We start from the raw sequence: 27,268 nt of genomic DNA, 5'->3' as shown, positions 1-27,268 counted from the left end.
GGACACTATACTGTCAAAGAGCACCGTCCTTCGGATGAGACGTTAAACTGAGGTCCTGACTCTCTGTGGTCATTAGAAATCCCAGGATGTCCTTCGGAAAAGAGTAGGGGTGTAACCCCGGTGTCCTGGCCACATTTGCCCCTTGGCCTCTGTCCATCATGGCCTCCTAATCATCCATGTATACTGATTGGCTTCATCACTGTCTCCAGAGCTCCCGGAAGTTAACAAAGAGGAGGAAAATCCGGCAAACAGCTTTTCACTATGGAGAGACGACTGCGTGGGCTGATTGTATCCTTGGTCATAGTGTATTATATAGTTTGTCTACACCACTTTAGGCAAACAATAACGTTTGAGAATGAAGCGAGAATGCGGCTTGAAAATAATGTTTTAATGCACTGCACGCAGTGAAGGAGCATCGCAAGTCACTTCAGGAGGAGGCGTTTGAACTCCACGTTTTTCCGCGAGCTGCCATGCTAGTGCAAACCGTCAACAATCATTAGTCCTCATCGCATAATGCACAGCGCAGCTGACTACCGCAGCTGGTTTAGTCCAAAAATGCGCAGTTCTTTGGCAGTTGGGTCTGTTGGAGGTCGGATCATGTTCTCAACACAAACGAACTGCTCCGGAGTTTGTTTGAAAGCGTACCGAGACCACCTCGTCGAGGAGTTACGGTACGCTTGTTTGGTCCACTTTTGGTGCGCACCCGAGTGCGATTGCTGCTTTCACACCCGCCCAAACGAAGCGGGTTTGGAACGACATGAGGGTGAGTAATGGAAGAAAATGTTTAGATTTGGAAGAGATGAGTTTTCAGCTGCTACTTGAAAATTTGTCAGGAGTTCGGCTGTCCAAATAGGATTGGGAAGATCATTTCCAGCAAGGAAAAGTAAAAAAAAAAGTTCTTGACAATGATTTTGTGCGTCTCTGTGATGTTACCATGAGGCGCTGATCAGTTACCGACTGCAGGTTCCTGGAGGGCATGTAAACTCGTAAGAGCGAAAGGAGGCAAGAAGGGGGCAGAGCTCATGGCCGTCTTGTAGGCAAGCCCCAATGTCTTGAACTTGATGTGAAGCCAGTGCAAAGAGATAAACTGCGGTGTGACATGGGCTCTTTTAGGTTTGTTGAAGACCAGCGTTCTGAATCAATTGAAGAGGTTTGATTGCACATGTTGGAAATCTAGCCAGGTGGGCATTGCATTTGCCCAGACAAGGACCTGTACGAGAAGTTGCTCAGTAATTCTTCCCTGATGCTCTGCAGGGCAAACCTGCATGATTGGTGGTCTTTAAAGGTCAGCTGGTCATCAAAAATCACCCCAAGATTCCTGGCCGAACTCGATTAGATCATTGTTGCTGAACTACTGCTGTGAAATGTTGAAAAGTGACAGGAAACACAAGAAGCTCTGCCTTTGCTGAGTTGCAGGTGATGTTCTTTTATCCATGCCAAGATGTCCGCCAGGCAGTCGGTGATTCATTGAGCTACTGTGGGGTCGTCTTGTTGAAGTGGAAAGTAGAGTTGTGTTTCATCACTATAGCAATGGTAGGATAAACCATGTGCCTATATAATGGGTCCCAGTCATGTAGTGTAAATGGAGAAGTGGAGGGGCTCAAGAACTGATCCCTAATATTACAAATAAACCATAGCGCTATGGAAGATGGTTAAGATTTTCTTTTGTCTTTCATTCACTTGTCACTTATAACTATTTACAATTTTTAACTGTATGGAATAATAAATCTGTTTTTTGGCAACCAAATTGGCAACCAGTGACTGATTTAAAACATGAGTACCAAACTCAACTTCTTCATTGTTTGCAAATTGATTGGCACTTTTTCTCTAGAAGAACTACAAAATGGTAGAGAGAAGCTTGTATATTTCAAGAAACATATTTGAAAGCATCCGCTCTGCTTGAGTTATGACCCTGTGAGTGTGAATGGAGACAGTGGGTATTTGTGTGCTGCGGCATATGAAGGATGATTTATTTCGTGACTACAGCTCTGTACTGAGTGAAGTGACCATTGAGTTCTGGCAGCGTGGTTGGATCTCACAATGGATCTCTGCTACCCAGTTTGCCAACTGAACACAGGCCATGTTGTATTCTGCTTTCTGAAATGTGGGAGTGGGATTTTGGGAGGGAATGGTCAGGTTTCTTTTGTCGGAAGTGAGATATGCTCTATTGTGCAGTGTTTAAAGTCAGTACGAGGTGAAAATTGACCTATTTTTGTGGTATTGGATAATGCTATTTGGTCATTGTGTTAGCTACCTCTAATTCATGCTGGCTCCTTTCTAGTATGCGACGTCCACTTGTGCCATTCAAATCAGCATCCAATAGATAAAAGTATGTCCTGTCTTACGTAAAATAAGTCAAATTACAGTAAAATGAGTCACAAAGGTCAGTATGATTTTGATTCTTTTAAAGGGTTAATCTCTTGAGTCTGTTAAAAACTATTGGTTGTATTCTGGTATAATCTCAGTGTGAGGTGCTTATGAAAATATTAAAGACTTCAAAATAACATTTTTGCATTTATGTAAAATATTTTTCTCACTGAAGTTTTATGAATATTTTGGGTTTCACCCGGGTAGTCTTACCTGAACCTTACCTAACTGAAATTTTTCTAACAGTGTTATTTATTTTCTTTATGATTGGTATCTCACAATAAAGAGCCTCTTGACCTTCTCATGTCCTTGAAAGATGTTACCTGATTTAGAAAAGACAGTATCAGCACAAAAGTCAATCTATCTCAAGTTTGTTTACTTGTAATCAACATGCTAGATGCAGGACATTTAAACCTGACCTTTAACCTGCAAAAAGTGAGGTGTTTTTGCATTTGCATCTAATTTTAAACCTAACTGTATCATCAGGTGGTAATACAGAGTTTAACAGGTTAATTATAAAGCCAATGATGAGATTTGGGGTCAGTTCAGATAGAAACAGCTCAGTTTTGTTTCTATCCGGGCAACATTTATCTGTGCAAATGCGAATAGAGTGATCTCTTTCCTTTGGGACATGACCTAGTTCTCATTAAACTATTGTTTATTTAACACCATTAGATCTATCTTCTCGATTGTGTGTGTTTCAGTCGAGCACCTGTGAGAAGTATGACAGGACGATAACAGAGACTTTTGATGATTCTCTGTCACATGTGTCAAACTCTGCACCTGTCCAAAACACCTGTGTGCAGTTTCTTGGGCTGTGTCCGAAATCGCCCCCATACCTTTAATAGGGCACTATTTGAGGGGACAGCTATTTGTAGTTGTGTAGTGGACGTTATCGAGTGCACACATTCAATCCCACAATGCACTGTGATAGCGAGGTTTATGCTTAGTTTTTCCGGGTTAGTTGTGGTTTGGTAAGCTATATATAACTTGATGTTCATTAAAATGTAATTAATCAAGTTTCATGTTGGCTGTACAGCAGTCAGCTGGTGCTCAAACCATGTTTGATCAAATAAGGAGCATAGTTCCAAAACTGTTTGAAAGTTTTTTTATTTTATTTCTCAGTGTAACACTGACATTGCTTTTCCATACAATGGGAGTTCAGTCACCAACATATTTGGGTAAAAAAGGGAAAAAAATAGCACAAAAAGCATTTAAGAACCACACATGTTGTCCATATAATTCTTGCCCTTTGCTTTAGCTCCTATTTTCAGTGAAAATGAAAACACAGATATCTAGCTTGTCATCTTATAAAGCTATCTTGTAATGAGGACTTTTAATATAGTTCATAGCTGGACTACTACTTTTATGACATGTTGGCAGTAAGTCACCATTGTTCAATAAAATATTGAGCTTATCAATACAAATATTCACAATAATTCCTCAGATTAATAGTTCATTATAATTGGTGCATTGCGGACGTTTTTAGTGTAGAATCTATAACGATGTGCAAGGTGTACATACACTACCGTTCAAAAGTGAAATTGATCAAAAGTGACTGAAAAGACTTTTATGTTGCAAAAGTAAATAATTTTTAACTTACAAAATACATGTTTCTTGAGCATCAAATCAGCATATGATTTCTCAAGGATCATGTGACACTGAAGACTGGAGTAATGATGCTGAAAATTCATCACAGGAATAAATACCATTTTAAATATATTCAAATAGAAAAGAGTTATTTTAAATTGTAATAATATTTTACAATGTTACAGTTTCTATTGTATTTTTGATCAAATAAATGCAGCCTTGGTGAGCATAAGAGGATTTAAAAATCTTTCCGACCCCAAACTTCTGACCGGTAGTTTATATCAGCTCATCGACTACACAACACGGCTCATTCATTCAGATTTCAGTGATTTTTCAGAGTCTGAACTATCCGTTTCAAAGAGACTCAGATCATTGTAATCTGTTCAGCTGCTGTGTGTGGCAGAATGTTCTGTCGAGAACGACTGATTTGATGTTCCAGGTTGAGAGAGTGTCTCATCCCAGACTTTTCAATGTGGGAATCAAAGTCGTGGACGCTTTACCTCATGGTGACTAAACCCTTGAGTAAAACCCCTCTGTGAGACCAATCCCAAACCCCAAGCACAGCGAGAGTATTAGATGAAAGAACTTCCCTTCCTTTGAGAAAGAATTCACTTTTGTGCTCTTCCTAATCCCTCTTCGAATTAGTTAAATGAAGCATGGGCTCTCTGATACATATAGCAAAGCGGGGCCAGCCGGGGTTACGGAGACCCCACAGGGAGTCTGTTCTTGGTGAAAAATAACTTGTAAAACTCTCAAGAAATTGTGTTTAGGGCTGATTTCTAGAAGCAGAACTCGGCCATTAGATCCTTAATTGCATCTGTTGCAGATTACACTTACACTATAGCATCTGCTTACAGACAGGGGAAATTAATACAATAGAGGGGAATCCATACAGAGCAGGAAAAAATGGCATTACGATGTGGTTTGTAGTTTGTGCTTATCTAAAGCTGAGGACACCGAACGAATGTAATAATGAATGTAATTTGATACTTACAACTGATCATGCACAAACGAGACAGTTGCGTTCAGTCGGTGTTCACAGTTGGTGTTTAAAATGAATGCAAGAATGCATTAAATTGACCAAAAGTGACAGTAAAGACTTTTACAAAAACATTCTATTTTTCAAAAAACTCCTGAAAGAAAATGATCACAGTTTCCACAAACATATGAAGCAGCGCAACTGTTTTTTTTTAATGTCGATAATAATAAGATAATAATGATTTTTTTTCTTGAGCATCAAATCAACATATTAGATTTTTTTTTTAAGAAGTAATGATGTTTTTTTTAAGAAGTAATGATGCTGAAAATTCAACTTTAAATCACAGAAATAAATTGCACTTTAAATTATATTTAATTAGAAAACAGTTATTTAAAATCTTTTATTCTTTTACAATATTACTATTTTTACTTTATTTATTTATTATGAAGAAAACTGTATTTATAATATTGGCCATATTTAATCATGTCCTCTGACCCATTTCTCAGAAAATATTGATATTAATTCCATTTAAATTTGATTACTTAATCAGCATATCACGTATTTAATTTATTTAATTTTAATCAATTGACATCCTCAATAAAAAAAAACTGTCAATGCAAATCTATAGAAGCAGAATCCACAGAGAGATCACCTGTCAGCGAGCTTATAGATACTACTGTAGATATAAAGCTGTATCCCAGCTCAGTTTTGTTTCTATCCGGGCAACATTTATCTGTGCAAATGCGAATAGAGTGATCTCTTTCCTTTGGGACATGACCTAGTTCTCATTATTTTGTTTATTTAACACCATTAGATCTCTCTTCTCGATTGTGTGTGTTTCAGTCAAGCACCTGTGAGAAGTATGACAGGACGATAACAGAGACTTTTCATGATTCTCTGTCACATGTGTCAAACTCCGCACCTGTCCAAAACACCTGTGTGCAGTTTCTTGGGCTGTGTCCGAAATCGCCCCCATAACTTTAATAGGGCACTATTTAAGGGGACAGCTATTTGTAGTGGACGTTATCGAGTGCACACATTCAATCCCACAATGCACTGCGATAGCGAGGTTTATGCTTAGTTTTTCCGGATTAATTGTGGTTTGGTATAACTTGATGTTCATTAAAATGAAATTAAACCAAGTTTCTCGTTGGCTGTACAGCAGTCGGCTGGTGCTCAAACCATGTTTGATCAAATAAGGAGCATCACCTTGAAGTCAACATTATATAACAGTGTTCGCAATCGCAAGTCATTACACATTTCACGCATTAAATAGGAAGATATGCAAAAATATGCAGGGTGGGATATGATTTCATACATCAGGAGTTCTTTGGTTTGTGAAAAGTGACAGGTGGTTGCACAGGAAGTGTCCTTTTGTTGCAATGCCAATTTAAAAATGTCTCGTATTTAAAATAGAACGCATATTTACTTGGACAGTTGGAAATAAAACCGTAAAAACATGACATTTAAAACAAAAAGTGATTTAAATATATTTAAAATGTAGAAACACTTTTATAGTTTTTAAAAATCTAAAATCCTATATTTTTTTAGATCATGGTGTAGCAACTTCAGGCACTCCATGTACCGCTGCATATTTTTTGTTCGAGAGCCACTGCATTAGAGAATATATGATAAAAATAGTGTCTCTGTTTGTTAAACTAGCAGGGGTCTTATTTCAACAGGCGAGCTGATGCCTTGAATGGGAATGAAATGAGCTCTTGATGTATATTCACCCCTTGAGGAGAGTCTGTATAGGTCATCCCTGATCTGTATTGATCTGGACTGGAGTAATTTGGGAGAAAATGATGTTTGATAGGGCTTTCAGAGTTAGTGTGTGGAGTGTAGACCCGATGAGGAGATGCTTGAAGATGCAAGTGAGAAAAAGAAAATCAATCTTTAACAATTCTTTCTTTTATACCTGGGCAACTCAGTGTAGCTCCGTGAATAAGGTGTGTAGCGTTCTTCACTCTTTCAAAGGGTCTGTCAGAAAAGATTACCGGACAGACACCACTTTTGTCGGATTGACTTCGAAGCTTTTTTCCTTCTGTTGTTTCGGTGGAGTTTGCTGTGAGTCTTTGTTGTGAAATGAAGTCTATTGATCTGACAAAGACATCCGTTTGAGTTAACCATCATTTGATCCAAGACATTTGAAAATTAGAGCTTAGAAAGAGGTTGAAGTGGGTCTGAAGAATTAGTTTGGTCATGCATGTAAATCTATTTAATTGTGTTACATTGCTGTTTAATTGTCGTATGCTGATTTGAATATGTAATTTAATTAGTTACTTTGACTAAAATAAGTTTATATGACATATAAATTAATTAAAAATAATGTGTATAATTGCTACATTATTAAAAAATTGTCATTTTGTCAGTTAAATTTAGTCAGTAATTGAATATGACATGAAAGATTTGCCAAATTTAATGACATTTTTGTTAAAAATGGCTTTAACAGAAAAAAGTGTTAAAATGAACATTAGAAAATAAGTAACATTTACACAGCTTTAAAAAGTAAATTTCACATATATGGAATTAAGTTAAGTAAAATTAACAAAGAAAATGCTATAATACAATATAATACGTGCTATAATACAAACTTCTACTTCTACAAAATTTCTACTTAGGTTACGTAACAATACTATGTTTTAAAATTTTACTCAAAAAAAAATATAGCACTGAATTAGGCCATGGTTTTTAAGCATATGCTTTATATCTAAGTAAAAAAATACAATATTGTGTAGACAACATATCAACATAATCGAAGTAATGTGGTACTCACCCGAACACAGCTTTTATTTCTGTAAGCTTAAATTGAGGACTAATATAGAATTTACTTTGTTTTTTAAATTCTTGCCTGAACTAACTTATTCAGGTAGAAATTACATTTGTTTTTGCTGTAGTGTTTACTTCACCACAGAATGATTTTTATGCATTACGGTAGTTGAACCCATTAATAGATCTCATGTCTTCATTTGAAATTCTCTATCCTCCGATTATCCTCTTCTGATTTATCAGATGGTTAAAAATATTAGTGATGATCATGCATGGCTCTAAAATAAATTCTAGTCGTATCTCAGATGGAAATCTAATTTTATTTCCTTTTTCTGAGCAACTGTGGACCCACGAATGCAGGATGATAGATCCATTTCTTCACATCTCAATTTGTTCCAAAGATTAATAAGCCTGCATGGAAACAGGTTTCAGAAACCTTTTGATAAATTCCTCTCTTACCAGCCTCTATCTTCCTGCAGACTATCTTATAATTTTGATCTGAAGTTGTTTACTCCTCCTCACACACCTTTGTTATCTTTTTTTTTATCAGACTTGAGTGCTACAATCCTCCCAATTACCTGATTCACAGGCGCTCCAAAATATTTAAAAAAATCATCGCTGACTCTTGTGAAGTTGGTAGAACTATTTTTTTTCTGACTCTGGAATAATTCTGTTCATATCTTCAGTTAGAGCTGCCTTGTTTCAGTGCTTGTAACGGTAGCGGGCTCAAGAGAGGCAGGACATTATGGGATGTAGTCTGTGGCTCTGCCGGTGGTAAATGTTTAGTTAGTCAGTAATGTAGAGTTTGCTTCATCCTTGGCTATTGGACTGTGAAATACATTATAAAACATTGGCCTTTATATATAGTGTTTCTTGAGTAAAGAAAACACTGGACTTATTCAAAGAGCCGGTTCTTTATTTACTCTTGCATTGCAAACAAGCAGAAGGGGGCGGAGTTATGAGGTTTGACTGACAGTTTGAGGATCCAATGTTTTATGGCCCAGGAGTGCAACAAAACAGGACTCTTCTGTAACAGAAGCCAGGTTCCATTGTGCCTTAACATCTATTTTTCTGTTTGCATTAGTAGATAAATAGTTTACTTTTTTGTTTTTCTCCCCGGTTTGTCCTCATCACGTCTCTGTCCTTGAGAAGAACAGTAACAGAGTTCAACAAATACAATATGTATTCTTCCATTGTTCAGTGAACACTGTGAGTCTACAAACACAAAAGCTGCTTCGTAGTCTGAACATATCGGCTTCCTAGAGGACTGGAGTGACCAATCATTACATTTCAAACGTCATCCATCATTCTGAGCATTTATTGTGCAGACGCTTTGCAGCAGACAGTCTGGTTGCATTTATATGTTTTGAAGGTAAAGCAGGTATATGTGAAGGACAGTAAAGCATATATGAGCTTAATATAATTTTCTTTTTGTCCTTGTCACTCTTTCTCCTCCATAATGAAAAGGAGCTCCTAACAGGAACTATAAAGCAAATTCTATTCAACTCGCGGCCGGGTAATTCGTCTTGGGGCAATGTTACATAGACCAAAAAGAGAGAAAAAAAACTACATATTTCATCTTAAATACAATAGCCTTAGAGAAAAGCCAATTGGTTTCTATCTAAATGCAAATTTGTACTTTAGTGGAACTAAAGTGAGCTCATGCATGTGGGTTTTGGACCTTTCTGAGACACACAAGGCCTCAATCATGTATGACATTTCAATATTTAATCTCCAATGAATGACTGACAGGTAAATTCTTAAAGTTTCACACGGCAGAGATTTTAAATTTAAATTCGTGCTGAAATATTTGCTGCCTGCAACACTACCACTATTGTTTTGTATAAGGCTTCTTTAATATTAGCATGAAGTGATTTGATAAATTAATTTTTTGGTAACCGTTTTGCATTCATTTACTTTCAGCTCACTTATCGGTTCTTGGCTGGTTGTGAGTAGGACATTACTGAAAGAGACTATTTGTGGTTTGGTGAGTTATTAAGCTGTTAACATGTTTTATTTTAAATTTTCTTGTATTTTATTATTTTGTCTCATTATTATCTTATTTCTTATTTTATTTAAATCATGAAATTCTCTTTATTTCATATTATTTTAACTGATTTTTTTTTATTTTTTTATTTTCAATCAGTATTAAAAAATTAGCTGTTGCTGTCATTTCCGAGTGCTATAACATGGAGCTCAAAGCTTTTGCCTGCAGACTGATGTTCCTGGCAAAAGCCTGTAGTCTTTGAGAAAATTAGAAAATGGCCGCAAAAGCCCTGGGGACAGAGATGTGAGATGTTTGATATCTGCTCCATCATTTAATACTGTTATCAGGAAATTGGCCATTGCTCAATTATTGGCAGAGCCTGTGAAGTGCTGAAGAGCTAATCAGGCATTACTTTTTCTCATTCTCATAAACGAGATCACAATGCTGCATTCCTTCCATTTCACGACAAAGACGGGGTAACAAACATTGCTAGTAGACACTATTTAGGGGGACTTCAGATGTCAGTCCCCCTAAAAAAATCTGTGATTCACATATGTTGAAGACAGCGGCTTCAGTAAGCTATGTGAGGTTATTGCATTATTAAAAGACATTAAAGTTTCTCATCCATCTCATTTGAGCGCTCTCCGTTCCAGTGAAATCCCAAGATAAATGCAACCAAATAGGCCATGATTACTGAAATACATCCGCTGACAAACAGATGGCATTTTAATTTGTTCATTTATTTAACAAATGATCAGTTCAGCAAGATTTGAACTTGTGACCTCTCACACTTAAAGCAAAATTATTCCACTGAGCTCCATCAGCTCATGCTCAGATTAAAGGCTGAGATCCCTAAGACTGAAATCCTTGAATCGCCTGTGGTAAATGTTCTTGAGTTAACCTCAAGTATTCAATACTTTTCTTTCATTGATTGTTGTTCACCCGAATGCAAGAATTTCACCTGTTCATGGTCTTTGTCTTGGTGTAATTATTCTGCTATAGTTGAATATTCTTCCCTGTTAAATAGATGTTTTTTGTCTTTGTGGCGACCACAAATGTGGTACTTTCGTGAGCATCCATCTGAAATAAAATGACAAATAGAAAACTCTACAGTCTCATGCATATCCTTCACAGATACTCACACTGAAAGCCACGAGAGTGCAAATCCTCATCAAATCTACCATTTTGGATTGGGTCTTAGTCTGCAGTTAATTGTGTAAAACATAATCTTTTGTCTTTTTAATGAGGACAGCTTTTTAATGTTAATGTGGAAAAAACAACAACAAAGAAGTTTTCAGTAACCTTTTCAAAATCTCAAAGCTGTTTTATTGTCGTTAATTGCAGTGTTTGGCTCTGAAATTCTACCTTGAATAGAGAAGCACATCTAATTTATCTCTACCATTGTTTTTTGCACCACTTCTGAATCTACAGAACCACAGCACTGGAAATCATATTTTACCTGAGTAAATGAGCTTGCAGGCTGAGTTAAATATGATTAAGATGAAAAATACTGTGTATCATAAATAATAATACATTATAGAATGGCATTCGGTTTTATCCTTTGCTGACTGCACACAAAAACAAACATAGCACAAACAGTGCAGTCTGACTCACAAACTAACATGATTTGATTAATTTAATATATTGAATTTTATTCATTTAATATGTATATATATATATATATATATATATATATGGATGGATGTTATAGTTACCAGTTCGAGTCAATTCAGTGAGTTGATTCAGTTTTAATCATTCACTGAATCCATTAGAGCTGAGTTAGGTTACTGGGTTACTGAATCAATATCTCACTGATCGAACAGCAAGTCTGTGCTTTTAGTAATGTCCATCTCCAATTAATTGTTTCGTGTACTTAATGTTTGTGAACCTCGAAATCAGTGTCATTACTGTCTGATTGTTTGAAAGACAATGCATAATATATATATATATATATATATATATATATATATATATATATATATATATATATATATATACATACACAGACATATATATATATATATATATATATATATTTACTTATACTGTATATATACATATATATATATATATATATATATTTACATTTACATTTATTCATTTAGCAGACGATTTTATCCAAAGCGACAAATGAGAATAGAAGCGGTTAAACTAACAATAGGGCAACAATATGCAAGTGCTATGACCCTTCTCAGTTTAATCTAATGCAGTACATGTAATAATTATTTTTTTATTTTTTATAAATAGAAGTGAAGAGAAAGTGTTAGTATTACTGGATCAAGTGCTATATATACATATCTTGTATATATATATATATATATATATATATATATATGTACGTATACATACAGACATTTTCGATTTCTTGTAATTTTGCCGACTTTTATTTTCAGGTATCCTCTAGTCCACTTACGATTACCTAACAAAGAGCAACATTTATTTTATTATCTCTGTTGTACGACTAAGAGGATTTCTCTGAAAAGAAGGACAAAAACATTGTTTTTTTCCTGCCCTATTTCCTTTTCCGCCTTGTCGTTAACAGTGGACCAAATGCATTATGCTTCTTTTTGTTGATAATTTCTCTTTCATCTTCCAGCATGTTGTCTCTGGAAATAACCTGTATGCGTGCTTCATTCATTGCTCGTGTGGGTGCAGCGAGCACTGGCTCATTTAGTATGCACTGTGTTCACTGGGGAGCTGGATGGGGTTTTTGAAGTGAGGGCAAGTCCCCTACATTTAAGGCCAGTTGATTGACAGTTCATTCCCTCACCGGGATCCACACGCCTGCGTTTCCTGCGTTCTCTTCAGGGCTCTGATCCCACCAATTGGACTGTCACACACTCAGGCACACGAGCACACACACATACTGCACTAACAATTAAACATGCCCTGTTGCACCGGCAGCTCTGAGGTGGATTTTACTGATCTGTTCACTACACCACCTGTAACTAACCATCTGACACCACCCAGAATATGCCAACTCTGATGAACTTGATGAATTACAGGAAGCTGGTTTGTTTATCACCATGACAGCTGGTGTGATTTTATCATCACGTAAATCTGACGAGAAGGATGTGGCAGACAGCTCGCTCCATGGGAGGTCACCAGTTTTGGGAAAGTTATTTTAATACTTGCAAAGCTAAAACTACTAATTATTTTAAGTAAGGGAGGTGGTGATGGCGCAGTGGATAAGACACATGCCTTTGGTGTGAGAGACCCGGGTTCGAATCCACTGTGAGACACCAATGTGTCCCTGAGCAAGACACTTAACCTCTAGTTGCTCCAGAGGCGTGCGACCTCTGAAATATAGCAATTGTAAGTCGCTTTGGATAAAAGCGTCAAATAAGTAAAAGTACAGATGAGTTGTCCTTTTGGAAAAAAACAATCATCTACAACATTACAAGGTACTGGACCAACAAAAAGTAGCTAATTACATTTAAGTTATTTAGAGTGACAATATATTATGTTAATACATGTTAAAGCATTTTTACAAAATAAGAAGCATCATGAAAATTGCATGTTATTTCTGTCCTGAATAAGGTCAGATGTTTGCATATAGTCCACAAGAAAAATTACCCTGTTCTTTACATAGACCTACCTTTTGATTTGTAATGCAGCATGCAGTAATATGATGCCATGGGACATGTAAACTTTTGTTCACAACTGTGTTTGTGTGGAGGGTGGGAAGACTTAATTGAACAGAACATTTGAATAATTTATTAGTCAGTGTCGGCTGCAAAGATGAAGTTTAGAGAGTTTAGACGCCCCTAGAGAGAAATGCACGTTTCATAAGGATTACATAATCAGAGAATATTTGTTTTCGAATTTGAATTGTAGATATTTCAAGCTATAGACATTTAGAATATGCCTGTGAGGCAAGCATACGCTTGTAAGAGTAGCCTATGAGTTTTGTTTAATATTTGTGATGCGCTCCAGAAAGAAGTTCACTGAGACCGAGACTGGAAGCACAACCTGATTGTTTTCTATATTTTACAAAAGCATGAGTTATTTTGTTGTTGTGAGTGTACACAAGTATATTTACAATTTCGAATGATATTACTCTTATCTGTATGACCAAAAATGATGTTCTTTTTGCTGTTATCAGGAAAAAATGCCAGTGATCTCCGCATGAACATATAATGTTCGTAGCCCACAATTATCTAACATTAGAGCGAGCAGCCATGTAAAATGGCTAGCATGCTACATGTTTCAAATGAGAAGCCATATTTGATGTCAGTGAATGATAGACAAACATTTGGATTTCCTGCCCGACATATTGTAATTACCACATGGACCAGCTGTGTTAACGAACTGTCTGTATATATTTATATTAACTACCCTCATATCATTTTTGAGAAGCATAAGCTAAATATTTTGCTAAAAAAGTATGTTATATTTACAAAATATCATCAAATGTGACACATTTATTTAATGTATTTTTAACATAAGTTGTAAGTAATTTTTGTTTTACTTAAATTAGTTTTAGTTTTTAAAAAATAATTTTTAAAAATTTTTTCAGTAAGTATTTTGAGTACTTTTTTACCGCTGACATTAAGAATGATTTTTAAAGTGTAGTTAAGGTTAGTGGTGTTCTTCTACGTATTTACTTTCCAACAAAACTGCATTCTTTTCTGTACATAAAATTGGATTGTTCTATTTAAATACGCTTTCAAAAAAAAAAAAGTGTTAATTGACTGGAAACATTTAAACATGTTGCGGTTGTATATGAATTGAGTGATTTTATGCTTACAGACTCTGTGAAAGTGTGTCCTCATCTGCACCTGAATATTTTACTTTTAACAGTGTGTTATCCTTATGGCGAGATACATATTGTGCCCTCAAAATATTCATACCTTTCACTTTGTTTACATTTTCTGCGTTACTTTATTTTTTTAATGGATTAATTGAATTGTCTGCACTTGCACAATGCGAAACAAAAGGGAATACAATTGTGTATAGTTGCAAAATAAATCAACTTCTAAAGAAAGGATAACACACTTCTATATCTTTTGTTCTTGGCAATTGGCATTCAATCAAATTCTATGGCAGAAATGATTCTGTCGATTGGTAAAAGTTGTGAGAGGAAAAGCAGGATCAGGAAATGTGTGAGTCGGACTCAAACCCAGTCGCCTGATTAATCTGTCGCTAACTGCCGTGCCACAACTCCGACCTGGATCGTTATGGATAGCCATCTTGATACCTTAAACCAATTATTCTCCAAGGTTGTTGAGATTAATGCTTGGATTAATTAAAGCATTCAATATGAAGCTCAGTTATATGTGTACTAACCTTAACAATTTAACTGGTTCTATAATTTGCAGTTTACATGTGTCCATGTTGGGCAGGACTTGATTTTGTCCATGTGGAATTGATTGGATGGTTGTTTTTTAGCTATTGGTCTCATGACATGTTGTCTTGCCCTTGACCAGTAAACACCATCAGAGAAGAGAAGCCTCTGCTATAGTGAGAGGCAGTACATACTTACAGTGCAGTTTCTCTGGATCTGTGTGATATGAGACTGACTCCTGGGTTTCCATTCACAGAGAACTTCTCCTCACGCTGGCCCTCGGACAGGTCTTATCACTGCTCATCTGTGGGATTGGCCTGACCAGCAAATACCTGGCGGATGATTACCACGCCAACACCCCTGTGTTCCAGAGCTTTCTCAACTACATCCTGCTGTTCCTGGTCTACACTACCACGCTTGCAGTCAGGCAAGGTAAGGGGCGGCTCCTCGCTGGTTTCTGTGCAGTTTAATACAAATACTGTCAAATGGAAACATAACGTGAGGTTATCTGTATGACAAGGCAATGATAAGACCATGGGAACATACATGTTTTATTAAAGACTGTCAGAAAAAGGTTATTTTAAGTTTTTTTCATTAAATTTCTCTCTGACATCTTCTGGGACTCTTGCTGAAACTTTCAAAACTACTAGCCTGTTTCTACACAAAAATCAGTTAGTCAGGCTGTTTTTTTAAAGGATAAACCCAGCAAACACAGAACGTTCCCCTAACGTTTCCGAATGGTCCCATGAGGTTATTTTTTTGGGAACCAAACAAGAACGTTATAGGAACGTTCCATGTAGGTTATTTTTAGGTTCCATTTTTATAACGTAAGGAAAACGTTCCGGGAACGTTCCCCTAACGTTAAGGGAAAGTTCTAGGAACGTTCTGGGAACCAAAAACTAACGTTCCCAGAACGTTCCCAGAACGTTCCCAGAACCTAAATTTGTTTGCTGGGAAGGTCCTGCCTTTAATTCTTATTTTTTATATAAGTTATATTTATTTTATGTTTTATAATATTTGTCTTTCTCTAAGTTATTTAAAATAATATAATGATTTTGATTATGTGGAATAAAAAGATAAATTCATTATATTCTACTTTTGTAAATTTTTTCCCTGAAGTAAACATAGAATATCAGCTTGTATTTATTTGTAAATAAAAGTAAAATGATTTACATATAAATTGTATGTAAAATGTCAAATTTGTATAGACTGTACTAAGTAAGGCGCCGTTTACACGATGGCGTTTCCAACAAAAAATGGAAAACTTTATCCGTTTTGGACATTTATTTACAGAACAATGGCGTTTTGGGGGCCTGAAATCCGCTTGGGCCGTGTCCGAATCTGGGGAAAATGATTGGCGTGGCCAACGCATGGTTTAAAAGGGTTGTCCCTATTCTCTTAATGAGTAATGGGTGTGTTTTGGGCGTAACATGCAAAAAAACAATCAGAGTGTAATTTCCGCTATGGCGGATTCACTATTTAGATGGCGCAATTTGCAAACGGAAAGACTGAACCCTTCTCCAGAGTGTAAACGGACCATCTACGAGGCAAGCCGGTTTCCACCATATCTTTATATACACAATATTAATCTTTGTGATTAATACACATTACTAACACGCTCTTTAAATATAAAAAATACTGAGCCATTGACTTTAGACCAGGTAACCTCGTTTTCAGACCAGCACGCCCATGGGTGCACAAATAGGCGCAAATGCATTTGCTATTTAAACAACGTGGCGCAGGACGTGAAAATGATAACTGCGTCGGGCTGAAACTAGCAAAAAACACTGCGCCGGGTGTATGATAGGGCTCCAAGTTCTTGAAATCAATACCGTTATCGTCTCAGTGTAATCTGCAAAAACACAAATTTGTGAAAACTGTGACGTCATGCTCATGCGTATTATGTGTTCAATCTATAGGCGTGTAGTGTTTCTTTACAAAGTGACATCGCCAACTACTGGCCTGGCAGCAGAATACAGTTTTTCTTCATTACCTTGAACGGGGATCGTTTTGACAACATTGACGTCTGTACGTCTTGTGTAAATGTACCCTGAATGTGGGTATTTTTTTAATAGTACTAAATGAAACATGTAGGGGTGCATAATAAGCCTTGTCTTAATGCAGATGAGGTAATTATATGTTTCAAATCTCTAAACATTTAATGTATAGAAATCTCTAGACGGCAAGTCAGGTTAAAGGTGTCAAGCTCAAGTTTTATTCCTTAATTGTTTTTATGTTCAGCCTCTCGTCCACACAGAAAGCTTTGACACATGTTTTCTGGCATACTTTCAGCAGGCTAAGAATAGATATGGAAAAGAGTCACGTTCTGAGCTGAGAAATATGCCAACTCGCAGTCTATTTATAATATATCACATCTTTCATCTTTTTATACAGAAATGGGGTTGTTTTAATAAGCTCCTTTTCAGACCAATAATGGATAAATCATGTTTTTGAAGACTAAACAGGACCGTTAATGATTTTCGATAACTCTTGGAATCACCGTGAGCTTTCATAATTTTATACTAGAATTAATAATAAATATTATTACCAAACTCTCAAATGTTTTTGTATAAACCTACTGAACTGTATATTTGTCTATTGGACTAGAATATTTCAATGAAAGTGCACGATTTGATGGCCATTTAACTGGTAAGTAATCATGTCATAACATAAGTGGTATGTACTGTCAATGATCAATATTGCAATATAAACTTCGGGGTGATTGTCCAAAGACTTTAGATATCCAAAGACGTTGCACTCATTTTACTATAAATGGGAGAAAGTGCAACCTGCAATATGGCAGAATAAGTAATGCCTTCTAAAGAAAAGTTTTTTTTGTCATGTTTTAAAAACAAAATTTGAGGCACTTGTTGGCAGATTTCATTGATGATTTCAAATATGAAATTGAATCATTAGTTCAGCTTTGGAGAATTAGATGTTTCCCCATTCAAAGAGTTAGGAGCTGCACTTGTATGACTGAAATAGTTTCAAAGATAGCCGCCGAGTGAAATGACTTGCCTGAAAGGGACTTTGGATATAAGACTTTCACTAATTAAAAAGTAAGTAAACAACTCAGCCACTTAGATATCACCACTTTATGTCACGTCAAAATAAAACTTGAAATGGCCTGAAAACATGATGACTGTGGGTTTATTTTAATGAGCAATCAGCTTTGGGAAATTAAAGGTATATCTTCGTGTCTGTGACAGACTGTGTTTACCAAGAATGATTGATGATACAACAATTAGTTGACTATTAAAAAAAACAGCTGAACATCAATACACAAATGAAATATATTGTTTAATTTGTTACTGCCTTTAGTTATTATTTCGGAATAAATGTAAAAATGCTTAAAACACTAACTTGATGAGATCAGTCCTCCTCTGGCCAACGAACCAACAGTGGATGATTATGATTCAGGTCATTATAGGCCAGAGGTCAGATTGGATTGGAACATTCAGAATATTAGAACGAAAAAATAGAACTAAATAGAATAAAAAATTATTATAGTTTTTTTTTGTTTTTTTTGATGTAATGTAAAGTAATGTTTATTTAATCAGACAATGTGACTATGTGAACTGGGACATGAATTCAGAACACCACTGACATAAGGCCTACAACACCAAAGTTTAGATGGCAGGTGAAGATAGATTGTTATTTTTATATATATAGTATTCTGAAAAAAATTTGATAGTTGGTAACAGATAGTATACACTGTTTGATAGATAATGATAGATAACTTTTGGGGTTTATTGGATGACTTTTCAGTACTTTTAGTAGTCATTCTGTCAAGTTTTTGTCATAATGACTCTTTTTTTGTAACTCATTATGCATCAATTTAATTGGCAAGCCTAGCAGAACTTTAATTTGAAGAATGCAAACATTGCACACAAAGACTCCGTACAAACTCATTATTTCAAGCACGTTTCTGTGATCGAGCCGTCGGGTAGACATGTCAAAACTGCCCTTGCCAAATTGGCCCACTCTCTTTGTTCTACTCCAGTGACCAAGGAGTTTTGTCTGCAGCCTCGGTAAACATGGCCACACGCTTCAGAAAGTGGGCTGGGAATGTTTGCTTTCAGAATAACGAGAGTGCAATAAGAGCAGTTGCCTGTCAGCCGTCCTGTGTCCATGAGCTCCGGCCAAACAATGATCCTCATCTTGTACAGTCCGACAACGTAGAAGCTGTCATCTTACAATAGCCTTGGTAAAAATGAAACTTGCTTTTCTCATTTCCTTCCTGACGGTCATCTCTTCTCACCTCTTCTGTGTACCTTGTAGCTGTCGTGACCCACGTGCTCCGTTCAAATTGGATTTATGCCACGTAACTGCAGTAGTGAAGAAGGACTATAGAGGGATATCAGTCTTCACTCTCTCTCTTTTCAATCACAACTACATCACTTTTTACCGATGCATGCAGGCATAATCTGGTGTCCTGTACTAATGCAGGCAGGCAGATATTAATTACTCGAGGCTAATGCTGATGGCTTGCAGAAATGTTTGAAGCGACAGTGTTTTTCTCTGCCGTGCATTAAGCCTGATTCACATTATGGCAATTCCAGAACATTATGCTCTGCTGATGATCAGAGGTAATATTAAATACACCTTCAACATTTAATACATTTAGAAAGCCTTCAGTTGCTGAGGAACAACTCATTTTTGATCCCAGTGGGTATGTCTTTTGTATTTGAAAAGAAACGTGTTTTTCTGATGCTTCTGTTTGTTTCAGATATAGTTTTCTAAGGTGTTCAGACACCAATTTCATTGTATAAATGCCCTTTTGATACAAGTAAGCTGCATTAGTATCAAGTTTGCTGATATTGAAAGAAAAAAATGAAAGAATAGCTTTTCAAAGCATGAGAGAAACGATGTATCAGAATAGCCCATTTACTTTGTGTGAGGATGCAAACCGAGTCAGAATAGCTCTTGTTCCAGTAGGACCGTGTCTGATCAGCATATGGCTTTCTCTCTCCCATTGTTTCAGGAATAGAAAACAAATGCAATTGCTTGCCAGAATTCTTCTTACCAATCTGTCGGAGCTGTGCCATGGCTGCCAAGTGAAGGCTGGCAAAGAGAAACGAGTGCGTGGTGTGATAGATTTTTCCCTAAACCTAACTACATACCTGCTACCTGGGTCTCGTCTCCAATCGACGTCCCCTAATGTCTCCAATAGACGTTTAATTCTATCTGGGTCTCGACTCCAATTGACGTCCCCTAACGTCTGGGTCTAACATCCCCCCTTCTATCTGGGTCTCAACTCCAATCGACATCCCCTATCGTCTCCAATCGACGCTTAATTCATCTGGGCCTCGACTCCAATCGACGTCCCCTAACGTCTCCAATAGACGTTTAATTCTATCTGGGCCTCGACTCCAATCGACGTCCCCTATCGTCTGCAATCGACGCTTAATTCTATCTGGGCCTCGACTCCAATCGACATCCCCTATCGTCTCCAATCGACGCTTAATTCATCTGGGCCTCGACTCCAATCGACGTCCCCTAACGTCTCCAATAGACGTTTAATTCTATCTGGGCCTCGACTCCAATCGACGTCCCCTATCGTCTGCAATCGACGCTTAATTCTATCTGGGCCTCGACTCCAATCGACGTCCCCTAATGTCTCCAATCGACGTTTAATTCTATCTGGGTCTCGACTCCAATCGATATCCCCTAACGTCTCCAATCGATGTTTAATTCTATCTGGGTCTCGACTCCAATCGACATCCCCTAACATCTCCAACAGACGTTTAATTCTATCTGGGTCTCGACTCCAATCGACGTCCCCTAACGTCTCCAATAGACGTTTTATTCTATCTGGGCCTCGACTCCAATCGACGTCACCTAACGTCTCCAATCGACGCTTAATTCTATCTGGGCCTCGACTCCAATCGACGTCCCCTAACGTCTCGAATCGATGTTTAATTCTATCTGGGTCTCGACTCCAATCGACGTCCCCTATCGTCTGCAATCGACGCTTAATTCTATCTGGGCCTCGACTCCAATCGACGTCCCCTAATGTCTCCAATCGACGTTTAATTCTATCTGGGTCTCGACTCCAATCGACATCCCCTAACGTCTCAAATAGACGTTAAATTCTATCTGGGTCTCGACTCCAGCAACGTCCCCTAACGTCTCCAATAGACGTTGAATTCTATCTGAGTCTCGACTCAAATCGACGTCCCCTAATGTCTCCAATAGACGTTTATTTCTATCTGGGTCTCAACTCCAATCGACGTCACCTAACGTCTCTGTAACGAAGGTTCTTTGTGTGGGATGGAAGAAGACAAGTGTCGGCGTAACGGGGACTCGTACAATTTATTAATAAAAAAACCAAAACAAAGAAAAGGTGCGCCACATGCGCGTTCACCGTAGTAAAACTACAGCACAATGTAAAGACACTCTTTCCCACAGGACTCAGCTCTCAGTTCACTTTTATCAAACTCTTCCCGATGTGTAAATTCAGTCCATTCATAAAACTCTTTCCGATGTACACCTCAGTCCTCTTGTCAGCCAGCAGGTCGTGAGTGTTTGTACGAGTCCCCCAGTCCTTCTCTCTCCCGCTCTTTTGCACCAGCCAGCTTATATGCGGTCTCCACACGCCAATTACTGCAATCAGAGACAGGTGTTCGTCATTTTGCACTTGACCCACTTACTTACCGCTCGGTTCCTCCCTCACTCTCTCGCTGCAGACTCCGCAAAACCACGCCCCCCTCATCACATACCCCCACCGCCCGACTCAGGCCGGGGAGCCAAGGAGGGGGGCTCCTTCTCCTGGAGAGGAAGTCAGCCACAGCCATCTGCGCCCCTGGCCTGTGGATATCTTTCATGCGGTGGAGCCATTGGAGGGGAGCATGGTCCGAACAGAGGGTCTAATTCCCGTTCAAAGAGATAATAGCGGAGGGTGAGAACGGCCCATCTGATGGCAAGACATTCTTTCTCAATGGTGCTGTACTTAGTCTCTCTCTTAGAGAGCTTACGACTAATGTACAGCACCGGCCGCTCTTAGCCCTCTATCTCCTGGGACAGGACTGCACCCATCCCCCTGTCCGACGCGTCCGTCTGCAGAATAAAAGGGAGAGAAAAGTTAGGAGCCTGTAAGAGCGGTCCGCCACAGAGAGCAGCCTTTATCTGGGTAAAGGCCTGCTGACACCGCTCCGTCCACTGGACGGTATCTGGTGCATCCTTTTTAGTTAGATCAGTCAGCGGGCTAGCGAGGTCCGAATAATTAGGCACAAACCTTCTGTAGTATCCCGCTAGCCCCAGGAACTGTCTAACCTCCTTTTTGGTCTTAGGTCTCGGACAGGTCGCAACTGCTCCAGTCTTATCAATTTGGGGACGCACCTGTCCATGACCCAAGTGGAAGCCCAGATACCTAACCTCCACACGCCCAATCGCACATTTCTTTGGGTTGGCCGTGAGCCCAGCTCCTCGCAGCGCCCCGAGGACAGCCCGCAAATGCTGCATATGACGCTGCCAATCATTACTATAGATGATAATATTATCCAAGTACGCAGCTCCATATGGAGCATGCGGCCGTAGAATTCTGTCCATCAGGCGCTGAAAGGTTATCGGAGCCCCGAACAAGCCGAAATGAAGAGTGACAAATTGGTGTAATCCAAACGGCGTTGTGAAGGCAGTTTTTTCTTTAGACATTGGAGTTAAGGGGATCTGCCAATATCCCTTCGTTAAATCCAGTGTCGAATAAAATCGAGCGGTGCCGAGCCGATCAAGCAACTCGTCAACCCGAGGCATTGGATATGCGTCGAATTTCGACACAGCATTCACCTTGCGATAATCCACACAGAACCGGACCGAGCCGTCAGGTTTTGGTACCAAAACTATCGGGCTTGCCCAGTCACTGTTGGATTCTTCTATTACCCCCATGCCCAGCATAGCCTTCAATTCTTCCTGAACTACTTTCTTTTTATGTTCAGGTAAGCGATATGGCCGGCTGCTCACTACTACACCCGACTCTGTCTCAACGTGGTGCTGAATGAGATCGGTTCGGCCGGGCAGGGGCGAGAACACATCAGCAAACTCCGTTTGTAAATTACGTATATCAGTGATTTGGAACGGCGAGAGGTGGTCTCCACCAGTGGCCAGCAGGGCCGGCGCTCCGCACACGCACATCACGCACTGCGCGTAGGGCACCAAGTGCTTGGGGGGGCACCAAAAAATCTGGGTCGTGAAAAATCATCACATTAGGCTACTAGTATAAATAACAAATAAAATATTTCTAAAGCATGTTAATATACAAAAGCAATACAAAAGTAATATAGGCCTAGACCAAATTAGTCGAGAAAAAGGTGAATCTCCTGTGCCAGTCTCCCTCTGGTGCCCCCCCTTCCCCACCTCCCAGTGGTCTGTTCGATTATGCCTCAATCAATGTCAAATGTGGCAGAAACCGACCTCAGACATGGCCTCGAAACGGCACCAAGAGTCGGGGGCGGAAAAAGGAAAAATTAAGAGACAGCGGGATGATACTCGCGCGTCGCTTGCAGGTAAGACAATGTTTTAAATAAAAATTTTGGTTTTGTAGCGCGGGCGCCCTTGCGTCGTGTATGCATGTCCAGGGGGGCGTCGCTAGTAGTGCAAATGATCCGGGGCAGGCTTTTTTAGCCCTGCATGTTGAATCTTTTATTTTAACGGGGGTCCGGTTTCTCCCCCGGGAAATTTTGAAACTTGGGCTGTTTAAGATGCAGTTAGTTTGTTTGAGAAGAAAAGGAAGACCGCTTAGATACGTTTTTTCGTTGTTGTTTTATGCGGTTAATGCGGTCATTTTCAAGAGGTTCATAGGCCAAGGCCCAAGGGCGACATCTGTTGGTGAAACTGCAATTAGAAAAAAAAACCCCACAATCTCAGTGTTTGTATATTTTCATATTCACAGAGTTGTCAAATTATTAGGGCTGGGAAAAGATTAATCGCATCCAAAATAAAAGTGTGTCTACATGATATATGTGTGTGTACTGTGTATAATCATTTTGTGTATATATAAATACACACACATATACACGTATATATTTAAGAAATATTTGCATGTATATACTGTATATATTTATATATAATTTATATTATATATACATTTAAATGTTTTATATCTAAATAACAAATATTTCTTAAATACATACATGCAAATGTGTATTTATATATATATACACAAAATAATTATACACAGTACACACACATACTATATATCATTCATGTAGACACAAACTTTTATTTTGGATGCGATTAATCGCGATTAATCTTTTCCCAGCCCTATAGAATAGCAGAATGGTCTCTTTATAGAGATGTAGACAGTCCCTCTGTTGAGTAAATTCTATTGTGCAGTTATGTATGGTTATTTGCAGTTTAAAATGTGCACTTTAAAATTCATACTTGTACAGTTATAAACTTTTTTTGCACTTTTAACTTTCTGTGTTTACAATGTTCAGTTCCAAATCTGTGTTTTTAGTAATTGTGGTGGTTCTTGGTATTTATAATTTTAACCTTTATATTATTTCTTTTCATATTTGGTGCCATTGTTAATGTAAAATTATTTATTTGCAGCAGTTATTTTGGAAGTAAAGAGAACCTAACTAAGAAATTCCGAATGGTTGTTATTCCTTGGGTGAGTGGGTGGGTGGTTGGGGGTGGGGGGAGTGGGGGCGGAGGGCACCACCAATCATTTGTGCTTAGGGCACCTAAATAGCTAGCGCCGGCCCTGGTGGCCAGAGCGAGTGATTGAGACTTTGAATTCGCCTCTGGACCAAGATCCTCCTCCCCACACACTACTGTTGCCAACATCACTGACTCCGCTTCGCTCCATTTTTTAAGGAGATTGAGGTGGTAAACCTGATGTTTCCCTCCCCTATCTGTACGAACGACCTCATAGTTGAGATCCCCAACTCGTCGTGTGACCTCAAAGGGTCCTTGCCACTTCGCGAGTAATTTCGAACTGGACGTGGGGAGTAATACAAGTACTTTATCTCCCGGTGCAAATTCGCGTAGTCTAGCCCCCCTGTTGTACCGCCGACTTTGTTTGTCCTGGGCCTGTAACAAATTCTCCATAGAAAGCCGCCCCAAAGAGTGTAGTTTTGCTCTCAGGTCCATGACATATTGAATTTCATTTTTGCTATTCGAAGGTCCGTCCTCCCAAGTTTCTCTAAGCACGTCCAGCACCCCGCGGGGCTGACGCCCATAAAGAAGCTCGAAGGGGGAAAACCCCGTGGAGGCTTGGGGGACCTCGCGTACAGCGAACAAGAGGGGTTCTAGGCACTTATCCCAATTTTTGGCGTCTTCCTGTACGAGCATCCGAATCATTGACTTCAACGTGCGATTAAAGCGTTCGACCAGTCCGTCTGTTTGTGGCTGATAGACGCTGGTGCAAACCGATCTAATGCCCAATAATACGTGAAGTTCGCGAATGGTACGTGACATAAACGCCATGCCTTGGTCGGTGAGAATCTCCTTTGGGATTCCCACCCGGGAGATTAATTGAAACAGTGCGCTTGCTACGCTCTTGGCGGAAATATTGCGAAGCGGCACTGCTTCTGGGTATCGCGTTGCATAATCCACTAGGACTAATGCAAAGCGATGCCCTCGTGCGGATCATTCTAATGGCCCGATGAGGTCCATGCCAATTCTCTCGAAGGGGACCTCCACTAAGGGAAGGGGGCACAATGGTGCTTTTGGGTTGGCCGGTGGGTTTACCAACTGACATTCGCGACAAGACGCGCACCACTTGCGCACGTTCTCGTGAATGCCCGGCCAAAAAAAACGGGTCATTAGACGATTTAGTGTTGCTGTCTGCCCTAAATGCCCAGCCATCGGATTACAATGAGCCGCCTGGAAAAGCATTTCCCGACGGCTCTTCGGAACTAATAACTGCGTTGTATCTTGTTTGTCTAAGCGTCCTGGGTCACCCGATACAACTTATCTTTTATAATTGCGAAATAAGGATATGAAAGAGGCCGGTCGGGGTGGAGAGGCTGCCCGTCGATCGTGCAGACCTGATCAAAGGCATTTTTAAGCGTTTCATCTTGGGACTGCTCCAGAGGAAAGTCATCACGCTCAGAAAGATCTTGTCTTTCAATAGCGTTCCGATCCTCTGGTGCAGGTTCCGATGGTCCTGGTACAGCCTCTCCCACCTGAGCGACCGCTCTCCTCCCCCGCTTCCTTTTAAGCCCAGAAACACCCGCACATAAATGTCCCAATAAAACTTTAAACCCCGGCCAATCGGTCCCCAAAATTAGCGGGTGTCGGAGGTGCTGACTTACGGCTGCCTCCACCCTATGCTTTTGGCCCCTGAATTGGATCGTGACCGGCATTAAGGGATAATCCACCACTTCCCCGTGCACACACCTCACCTTAAACATGCGGCTATTATCCAATGCCCCAGGTTGAAACAGATTTTGATGGATGGAGGTTTGGTTACAGCCTGAATCCACCAAAGCCTGAAAAGTACCCCCCCTTTATCCTCACTGGTATTTGGTACAACCCAGCTCGATCGGGGGCAGCCTGCGGTGTGTCAGGGACCCTGATCAGAGTCCCCACCTCAATCACTGGACACTGATCGATAAAATGGCCAGGGTCCCCGCAACGCCAACAGGCCGGCCCAGTCCTTCCCGCCACTCCTCACTCTCTCGCTGCAGACTCCGCAAAACCACGCCCCCCTCATCACAGTCTCCAATCGACGTTTAATTCTATCTGGGTCTCGTCTCCAATCGACGTCCCCTAACGTCTCCAATAGACCTTTCATTCTATCTGGGTCTCATCTCCAATCAACGTCCCCTATCGACGTTTAATTCTGTCTGGTCTCGACTCCAATCGACGTCCCCTAACATTTACATTTACATTTATTCATTTAGCTGACGCTTTTATCCAAAGCGACTTACAATTTCTATATATCGTGAGCTTAGAATTATACAGTTCTATCACCGTTTAGGGTAGTTCTGAGATATTGAGCATCAAAGTTTTTAAATCCCTGCTGTTTTGTGAGATGGAACCTTTTTATTTTATTAATAACTACTAACAAAATATTTTTTTTACAAAAATAACACCACACAGGCATTAATAAACACCTAATGGATAAGATTATGTCAAAAACTCAATTTCGACCAAAAGTGGAGATAGAACCATATAAATCTAAGCTCACAATATGTCAGAAGTCGCACGCATCTGGAGCAACAAGGGGTTAAGTGTCTTGCTCAGGGACACATTGGTGTCTCACAGTGGATTCGAACCTGGGTCTCTCACACCAAAGGCATGTGTCTTATCCACTGCACCATCACCACTCCTAGCGTCTCCA

At 39.2% G+C, this 27,268-nt stretch overlaps 1 protein-coding gene across 1 annotated transcript in view; it reads left to right on the top strand.

Annotated features, from left to right (window-relative positions):
- The window catches only part of LOC143746150 (solute carrier family 35 member F1-like), a gene marked incomplete at its 3' end in the record, with an annotated part of 88,470 nt that overhangs the window by 27,739 nt on the left and 33,463 nt on the right, over positions 1-27,268 (top strand). Inside the window, 1 exon segment of the mRNA XM_077237910.1 lies at positions 15,236-15,411. Within this exon segment, the coding sequence (XP_077094025.1) occupies positions 15,236-15,411 (176 nt within the window).

Source organism: Siphateles boraxobius, unplaced genomic scaffold (genome assembly GCF_051911475.1).
Source record: "Siphateles boraxobius isolate OS27281-9 unplaced genomic scaffold, OSU_SipBor_1 211, whole genome shotgun sequence".
Taxonomy (NCBI): domain Eukaryota; kingdom Metazoa; phylum Chordata; class Actinopteri; order Cypriniformes; family Leuciscidae; genus Siphateles; species Siphateles boraxobius.
Note: the sequence above shows the minus strand (reverse complement) of the source record. Positions and strands in the feature narration are given on the sequence as shown.